The following is a 9,680-nucleotide window of genomic DNA, read 5'->3' on the forward strand; positions in this document are numbered from 1 at the left end:
GATCATCAGCGAAAATAAGGTGGGATAGCTTAAGCTTTGAGAATTTTGGATGGTATTGGAACCCTTCAAGTTCCCTTAATTGTTTTGATAGCACCTCCATGCAAAGGACAAAAAATAAAGGGGAGAGGGGGTCCCCCTGTCTCAGCCCTCTTTTGCCAGGGAAGTACCCTACAGAGCTACCATTGAAATTCAAAGAGAAATTGGTGGTTGAAACACAAGTCATTATCCACTAACAAAATTCTTCAGGGAAACCCATATTATGTAAGGTGGCATTCAAAACCTTCCAGCTGACGGAATCAAAAGCTTTACGAATGTCGACCTTAATAACACACCTGGGAGAGATACCTCTTCTACCATAACCTTTAACCAACTTATTAATAATCAAAGAATTGTACAAAATACTCCTACCCTCAACAAAAGCAGCTTGCTCAATTCCCACTATATCAGGCATAACCGTTTTAAGCCTTGCAGTAGGAATTTTGCTAATAACTTTATAAAGGGTATTGCAGCAGGAAATAGGTCGAAAGTCAACAACGGAATCATGGCATGGCATCTTGGGAATAAGAGAAATGATAGTGGAATTCAAACCTCGAGGCATTCTGCCAGTTAAAAAGAATTCACGAGAAACACTGATGATAGAAGGACCAGTGACCTGCCATGTTTGCTTATAGAAGGTGGCAGTATATCCATCCGGGCCAGGAGCTTTGTTATTATCAATGGAGAAAAGTGCCTGTTTTATCTCACTCTCAGTCAAAGTGCATATTAAACCAACTTCTCCTTCTTTTATAAGATGTCCTTGCTCTAGGAAAAGAGAACGAGGTACCTCAGTCACTAGTTGTTCAGTTCCCAGCAAAAGTGTATAATATTGTAAGAAAGCAAGAGTTATATCATCTAAACTTTCACACAGATTCCCATTGCTATCTCTAAGCCTAGAAATGGTATTAGTATTTCTCGTTAGAGCAACCTTAGCAAAAAAATTTGTATTCATACTGGGCCTCTATCTTTATTATTCCTAAGGCTGTCTTAGCAAGGATTGAAGCAATATGTACGAACTTTCTTTAGAATGGAGGGAATGAATATATAAGATCCAATGTAGCTTTGGACTAAAATATGCACCGATCGCAGAAAGGGGGACTTGGCCTCAGAGTGGAAAGTATCTGGAATAAAGCAGCTATAGGGAAGCTGGTGTGGTGGGTACACTCTCACCCATCCAAATTATGGGTCCAATGGGTGCATAATATTTACCTAAAAGGAGTGACATGGGAGGACTACAACCCACCAAATGAAGCCAGCTGGACTTGGAAGAAAGTTTGCAAAATGAGGAAGGAGCTTAAGGAAGCTTATGACCAGAATGAATGGAGCAATGTGCCTGGCAAATATTACATAATTAAAAAAGGATACAACTGGTTGAACCATATCAGCCATGAAGTGGATTGGCATCACATTGTATGGACCAAATGGTCGATTCCTAAACATAGTTTCATTGCCTGGTTATACTACCATCAAGGGTTTAACACTAAGGAGAAGCTCCACAGGCTGGGTATTAGTCAAGATAACAGCTGCTGCATCTGTGATCAGGAGGAAGAGTCTATCCAGCACCTGTTCTTTCAGTGTCAGTACAGCAGGAGAATGATTCAGAGACTTCAGGAATGGACTGGGGTGCAATTATCTGCTGAGAATATTCAGAACTGGAGACACCACATGAGATTTACCAGGTTGAAAACCTGGAATTCTGAATAGCATTATCAACTCTGCCATGTACCATATATGGATGCAACACAATGAGAGCAGGCATGAGTACAAGATAATCAATCCTAGGAGATGTGCTACCATGATTCAAGGAGATGTCAAGGCTCGTATTAAGCAACAAGCAAAAGGAACTATGTCCGGAAAAAGATAGACAAAGTGGCTTGAGAGGATTATGTAGTTGTTAATGATAGTGTGTGTGCTGTAATATTGGCTGAGTTGATGAGCTAGTATACTCATTATATGGTGATGTATATGGGACTTGTTTGAGCTTTTAATTTAATTTTACATTTTACCAAAAAAAAGAAAAAAACTTAGCAAAAAAATATGAAGTCTTTGGCATCCCCATTTTAATGTCATGCATCTTTGATCTTTGATAAACAATTTGAAGTTCAATATTTCTGAACTTGCAATAGCTGTCACAAAGGACCTTTTCTTGTTGGAGAAGGTTCTATTTAAAGGATCAGATTGAAGTTGCTGCTGACAGGTCTTCAACTGCTCCCAAAGAAGAAGGGCCCTATCAGTAATCCCTGAGTAGTTTTCTCTATGTAACTGCTTCAAGTCTTTCTTTAGTTCCCTCTGACATTGAAGAACACTTTCCATACAATTACCATTTGTTGGCCGATCCCATTTACTCGCAACCAATGGTGAAACTTTGAATCTTGAGTCTAGCGGTTCAAGAACTTGAAAGTTTTAGGAAAATATTTTTCATTGCAATCAACTATCACACAGATGGGTGAGTGATCAGACACTCCAGGTTCTAGTGCAGCAGCACATGAACTAGGAAACCTGAGAACCCAGTGCCTCGGAAAACCGAGACGATAACATTTCCTAATTACCTTGGCCAGGTAAGAAAGGGGTGTTACAGTATCACCTATGAGGGGAGTGATGAGTTTTGTCAAGAAGGGCAAGCTAAGACAAAATTACATAGGTCCCTACAAAATCTTGGATAGAGTCGGAGAGGTGGCGTATCGGTTGGCACTACGACCGATACTTGAGAGGGTACACAAGGTTTTCCATGTATCACAACTAAGGAAGTACGTGAGAGAACTGACTCATTTACTAGAGGTGGAGCCCATCGAGTTGGATGATACGCTCAAATATGTCGAGACTCCTAAGGAAATCCTTCATCATAAACTAAGGAAGACAAGGCACGGAGAAACAGTGCTAGTGAAAGTTCTTTAGTCAAATAACAAGGTAGAGGAAGCAATGTAGGAGGCTGAGGAAAGCATGAAAGAGCGATATCCTCATCTCTTTGAGCAGGTTTGAGTCCGGTTACGATGTCATAACCTTCTTTTTAGGAGGGTAGAGCGTCGCGCGCAAGTATGAGTTATTTTGCCTAGTTGAGTCTTTTATTTAATGTTATGGTTGGGAATTATACCACTAGTTGTCCCTTGTTTTCTTGCGAGTAACCGTAAGAGCGTGAATTGTTGTGGAGAGTTGGGCAAGAGGAGATGTACGGGGAGTGGATGTGAAATTCTGGGACGAAGTTCTCTTTAAGGGGGGAAAGATTGTAATACCTCTCCCTTCTAAGTGCTCCACTCAACCGAGTGTGAGGGAACACTTGGTCGAGTGCCCCTCTACTCGATCGAGTGAACTAATCAAGTGAGTTGTGGAATCCGGGTTTGAGTAGTCACACTCGGCCTAGTGAGATGTACACTCGACCGAGTGCTGTCCACTCGGTCGAGTGCCCTGTCCACTCGACCGAGTGAACCGGTTTCAGGCCCAATTTTCACGTGCGCCTTATATTCTGTGTTGGGGTTGGTATATAAAGGCCTATGAAAAGTAATTACGCATTTCTAAACCCTAAAAACATCTCTCTAAACCTTTCCCACTTCTCTCTACAACCCTTCATCCTCAAATCTTAGATTTACACTTTGTTTGGAGGAATCTTAGAGAATTGTTTACATATTCTTATTTCTCATCACTTGGTGAGTAATCTCATGCCTTTACTTTTGTAATTTCCATACCTTTATTTAAGACACCCAAAGCCTAAAATTTGGGTGTTTTGGGTGACTGGGTAGATTTATGGGTAATTAATGATAGTTATGGACTTTTAATGATAATACTAGTTAATGCAACCACAACTATTATCTTAGTACATGTTGTAATAGATTATACTCCACTAATTGTAGGTGGAGACTTCATAAAAGATGAGTTTTGACTTTTCTTGCTTGTTCTTGCATAATTTTGTGGAGACTTTGCTAGAGGTAGGATTTTCCTACTCGGTTGCAATATTATAATTGCTTGCATATATTTTGGTGGATATTACATTAATTGGGCGTTCTTAATATTAATAGTAATTAAGTCATGATTAAGGTGAATTGTGGTAACAATGGTGATTATGGCATGATTAAGGTTTATGGCATGAGTAGACTTTACTTGATTGTTCAATATGATTGTGAGGTTATCTATATTGTGTGTGTATTGTTGGGTTGAGGAGGATTGGATATGGTGGAGTGGTGTTGATTAGCAAGGAGATGTTTTTGGGACATTGACCTTGCGTCTTTAGATCGCTCCTTGGAGGGACCCACCCCCAAGGAGGATGTGGACATTAATAGTCGGGGTTAATGGGTTCATGTTGCGATGCGAACTCGGTATTCCGTTTTGTGATGCGGGTGCCTCGGGTTGCAATCTCGCAGGGTGCTGACGATGTTCCGATGCCGTCATCGAGTGTGTGGATGGTGGAGTGAATGGTAGAGTCATGTGGGTGAGCTTTGACATATGGATTATATTGTGGGATATTGGGTGATGATTTATATTTGGGCTTTTATGTGATCAATTATAATGTTGAAACTGACCTTTTATGTTCTCAAAAATGTGGTGAACCACATGACATTTTCGGTCATGCGGGGAGCAGTTGTTTGACAGGTGTGCTTAGTTGTGATAATGCATGGAGGCTTAGGAGCGCGTTTCACCTAGCGAGTTTCATCTTTTATTTATGTTAGCTTGAGAAATTGAGTACTTGGTTTGTATTAGGCCCTATTCTTTTGGAATTCAAGTTGTTGAACCGAATCGAATCGAACTTATAGGAGCCGAATCGAATCGAACTTATATGAACCGAATCGAATCGAACTTATAAGAGTGAATCGAACTTATAGAAGCGAACCGAACTTATAAGAGCCGAACCGAACTTATAAGAGTTGAACTTATAGAAGTCGAACAAAACTTAAAAAAATTTGCGTTTTATATAAGTTATTTTTTTTATTCAGGTACTACAATACATTACAATAAAAAAAAATTACGTATTATATTTTTTTCTAACCATCTATTTCCATATCATCATCCTCCTCGTCACTTTCATCTTCATCTTCATTTTCACCGACACCATCGCTTTCATTGTTTCGTCAAATGTCTTTTACTATGCTATTTCATACCTTGTACATAGCTTCCTTACGCTTTGTTTCAGACATGTCTCAATCTGTTGAGATTAATGAGGTATAGGTGAAATCAGGGTAAACATATTAATGAGATAGGTGGACTTGTGAATAAGTAACGAGTAGGCGGTTTAGCATTATAAGGGTCATTTTTTTTTATAATGTGTATTGGATAATTTTAATATTGGATTTTTTTGCATTGATTTAAATGGAATGCATACTATTTTTTTTTTCAGTCTGTCAATATTAGAAAATGGGTATGAATTTGTAGTTAATATAAGTGATCCAGGTGATGTCGTCCCTCATCCAATCAAACACATTTATAATACTCAACAAACAACTAGTTAGCGGTAAGTCGAGGTCGATCCATGGGACGGTGTGCTTTGGGTTCTAAGTCTATCTATCTCAATTTATGCTAGTGTCACAATTGATGGGGTTTGTAGTTGTGTCTAGACTAATGCAAGCAATAAAGTAGAACGAGCAATAAAAGGAAAGATGTAAACAATTGATTAAAAGTGCTAGGATATCATGGGGTCATGGGGGATTCATGGTGTTGATCATACAAACATGTTTACAAGGTTGCAAGCAATTAATGTTGTGGAGGAACCGAGTTGGGTTATATCTTACGGTTCTTAGGAAGAGTTGGGTCCCGGAGCCGAATCGATTAGATTGTACAACACCTACAAGTAGACTTACTTTCCTCCTAATTAACTTCTATGCATGGTCTAACAAGACTCGAGTTGGTTTATATCTTACGAGTCAAGTTGAGTAGATAAGAGATGGTAAAAATGCAAGGATTCATAGGCTTAGCATTTCATCAAACATAACATGTGCATAAAGTTGACATCACAACAAGCAAGCAATTTAATCATGTGAACATATTAGATTAAGCATGAATCAATCCCCATGTTTGTTTCCCTTAATTACCCACTAATCCTAGCTAAGACACTACTCACTCATTATCAAGTTTAACATGCTAACAAGGTTGTCAATCATATTAACAAGGTAAAACATGATGAACAAGTAAGAAAGATTAACAATAATTAAAACAAGGATTAAGAGAGTTATACCTATGGAGATTCCAAAATAATAATGCAAAGAATAATAGAAGAAATTGATGATTGATGGAAGGTTGTCAATCTCCCAATAATAACCCAATAATCTTCAATTACCCAATAATAAACTTGAATAATAAACTTTAACAATAATTAAGGAGAGATTAATGTGTAATTTGTGTGGAAAGATTGAGATTAATCTATTCTAATCTACTCCTAATCTAATCTAAGAAAGCTTGATTTAATCTAATAAAACTTGGTTCTAATCTAATAAAACTTGATGGTTTGATTATTACAAATGGGGTATTTATAGTGGAAATTAGGTGGATGCATTAGGGTTAACTAAGGGCTAAACTAGTAATTACACTTTTGAGATTTGAGCAGGGAGAAGCCGGTATTTTTCGAAGGAAGGGGGTCTTTCACGGAGCTTGAACAACACGAAAATTGCTGTAAAGGAATCCGAGCGGATTAGTGTCGGGACGGGCGGATTGTAGCAAGGAAATCCGAGCGGATTTGGAGCAAGACGCTCGGATTGTACCAAGGGAATCCGAGCGGATTTGGAGGAACACGAGCGTCTTCCTGAGAACACGAGCGTCTTCTGCGTAAGACGCGCGGATTCCCGAACAGCTTTTTTGTTTGACCTCGGATTGTAAAACGGACGTCATTTTCTCATCCGGACTCCTATTGGAGTGATTCAAAAGCCTAGATCACTTGTTTTTTCGACGCCGTTCCATCTAGCATTTTTTCAGAACCAAAAGAGCAACTCTTGGTTTGCATTCCGAGCCATTTTCTTCATGAATGACTTCCTTGCTTTTCCTCCTTGCTTTAAACCTTATGACCCTTCTATATACTCTTTATTCCTACATCTTTGGTCATCATTCTTGCCTCCTCTTCATACTAGTCCATCTAATATCATCATAAGCTTCCAAATATGCACGAAAGACGGGAATTTCCGCCTCATTTATCTCCTTTTCTACAAAACATATGAAATGCGATAGAAAAGCAAATAGGAAGGTTTTGACGGATAAAATGGCCATAGAATGTTATAATAGTATACAAAATAGGCTCAATTAGGGGACTAAATGTGCGCAAATAATGTTCACATCAAATATCCCCAAACCGAACCTTTACTCGTCCCGAGTAAAGAGGTGACTAAAACTAGACCTTTATTTAAACTAACCTAATAACATAACCGATATGAGACAATTAGCGGGTCTCACTCCGCCCCTTCAACTCACAACAAGACAACCATGAGGTAGGATGCCTTCTTGCAAGGCAAGGTGGGTGCCAAAATGGCGACACATCCAATCATTAAGCACACAAAATCAAGTAATGGATGCATCTACAAAAGAATAGCCACTTTCCTCATCTAAGTGGCGGAAATTATCTACAAGGGAAGCAATTCAAGGGTACACACTCCTTCATAGATACAATTTCTTCAAACTACTAAGCCTAGAAGGATACCAATAAATCACCTCCAAGTTGTGTCAAGCTAGGGTACCTTTGTCCTCAATCGTTAAAAGCTTTTGTCAAGAGTAGACTCCCTATGGCGTTAGAAACACTGGAGGATCGCGGAATTCCCCCTCTTGCCTAGACAAGAAGAAGGGTCGTCCCCTCTCTACCATGCACAAAAATGGATAAGATGGAAAAGGGATAGATAGTATTTGAGTTTTATTTTGGGAGTTTGCTTTCATTGTTGTTTTTCCCCCCAATTTCTTGTGGCATATAACATTTGAGAACACTTTCTTTTTGCCATTTCTTTTTGATTTTTGGCATTTCAACACTTGACAACTTTCAACTTTTCTTTGCATTTCTTTTTGAACATTTTCAAAGTCACCCCATATGTAGGGAGGGTGCCTTATTTTTGAAGCTTTAGGAGTCTATTTTTGCTCCTCTTTTCTTTTGATGCATTTTGCAAACTTTCTTTCACTTTTCATTTCATTGAACTCAAATTGATTTCTTTTTGTGCCCATTCCCTTTGATGACAAAATGTGTGGTAGAACATGGATGAATGATGGATGGATGCATAGTTTCAAGGGTCACCTTGGAATAAACGGTAGCCAAGGAGTTATCACACCACAAGGTACTCTTGACTAGGCCTTAATCCATGGGTCAAGGGATACTAGCATAACACATCCTAGGGTATTTTAAAAGTATTCTAACAAGCAAAGTCTTAAGAAGAAAAAGCATCTACTAGGGCCTATATACACTAGTCAAGCTTCCCAAGTAGACGGTTTCGCAAAATTTTTTCTAACATGCAAACTACATGCCATGATGCAACTAACATATATACATCCTAATGCAAATGATTCTACCAACTAATATGCCATATAAACTAAATGCAAGTCCTAAGTTCACATTGTTTTTACCGCATCAATCAAAATAAAGCCACATAGTCATTAACATAAAGAGGAAAAAGGAGATTGGAAAGATCATACCATGCGGTCTTCAATATCCTCATGTCTCGGATGTGGCGTAGTCAATCAATGTGAAAAAGGATGAACAAACACAATATATACAAAACAATATATACAAGTCTACACTACAAAGGAAATGAACTTGTTTTTGGATTTTTCAATTTTTCAAATTTTTATGGTTTTTGTTTTTATGAAATTAAAAGACATATTTTTGTGATTTTTCGAAATTTTTCAATTTTTATGCATTTTTGGAATATAAATTCCCATCCCCCACTTTATTTTGGACATTGTCCTCAATGTACATGTAGGAGTAGGAATGAAAAAGAAATACATGTTTTTGGATTTTTGATTTTTTTTTGAAATAAAGTACAAATGCAATGATATGGTATGAATGAATGCATGCTCTAACTAAATGCAATTCTATATGACATATATAACAAATGAATGCAATCTAAACTATACTATATGATGCATGATTTCTAGTAAATTATGGTCACCTATGATCAAACCTCCCCAAACCGATTTAAACACTATTTCTTGTGTAGAAATGAATAGGTTTGGCCATTAGTGACAATGCATGAATTCTAGTCTACATGCAATTATCTATATGAATTATATTACAATGCAACTATACTATGAACTAACTAATGTAAATGCAATATGAAATATAATACAAATGCAAGCTAAATGTATATGTATATAACTAAATGCAAGTGGAAATGTAATGCAAAGTGAAAGGAAAGGGTATCTTACAAATGGTGGTTTGAGGGAGGACTCCACCAAACTCATTCATATTCCATTATCCATGGAGCTCAATGCTCTCAATAGTTGATCAAAGGTTTGTGAATGGTCCTCAAGTAAGCATGAATAAGTCTTGAACCATTGCCAAATAGAGTAGGGCCAATCCATGAGGGACCTCCCTTTGAACTCCTTCCCCTTCTCTTTTGCTTTGTGATGGTGGCCTTCCCGGCTCTTAAAAGTAGCAAACTTGAGATTCTTGTCATGGGGGCTTTTCCGGTTGCTCCTATTTCTTCCAAAGTTGAAGATGCGAATGCTTGGACTAGTCAATTCTCCAAGGATAGAAG

At 38.1% G+C, this 9,680-nt stretch overlaps 1 protein-coding gene across 1 annotated transcript; it reads left to right on the forward strand.

The window, feature by feature from the left end:
* Positions 1-1,110: 1,110 nt before the first annotated feature.
* LOC141651762 (uncharacterized) lies at positions 1,111-1,740 on the forward strand. Its single transcript, XM_074459460.1, has one exon. The coding sequence runs from the start codon at positions 1,111-1,113 to the stop codon at positions 1,738-1,740; it is 630 nt and encodes a 209-aa protein (XP_074315561.1).
* Positions 1,741-9,680: the final 7,940 nt, after the last annotated feature.

Source organism: Silene latifolia, chromosome 4, assembly GCF_048544455.1.
Source record: "Silene latifolia isolate original U9 population chromosome 4, ASM4854445v1, whole genome shotgun sequence".
In the NCBI taxonomy this organism is placed as follows: domain Eukaryota; kingdom Viridiplantae; phylum Streptophyta; class Magnoliopsida; order Caryophyllales; family Caryophyllaceae; genus Silene; species Silene latifolia.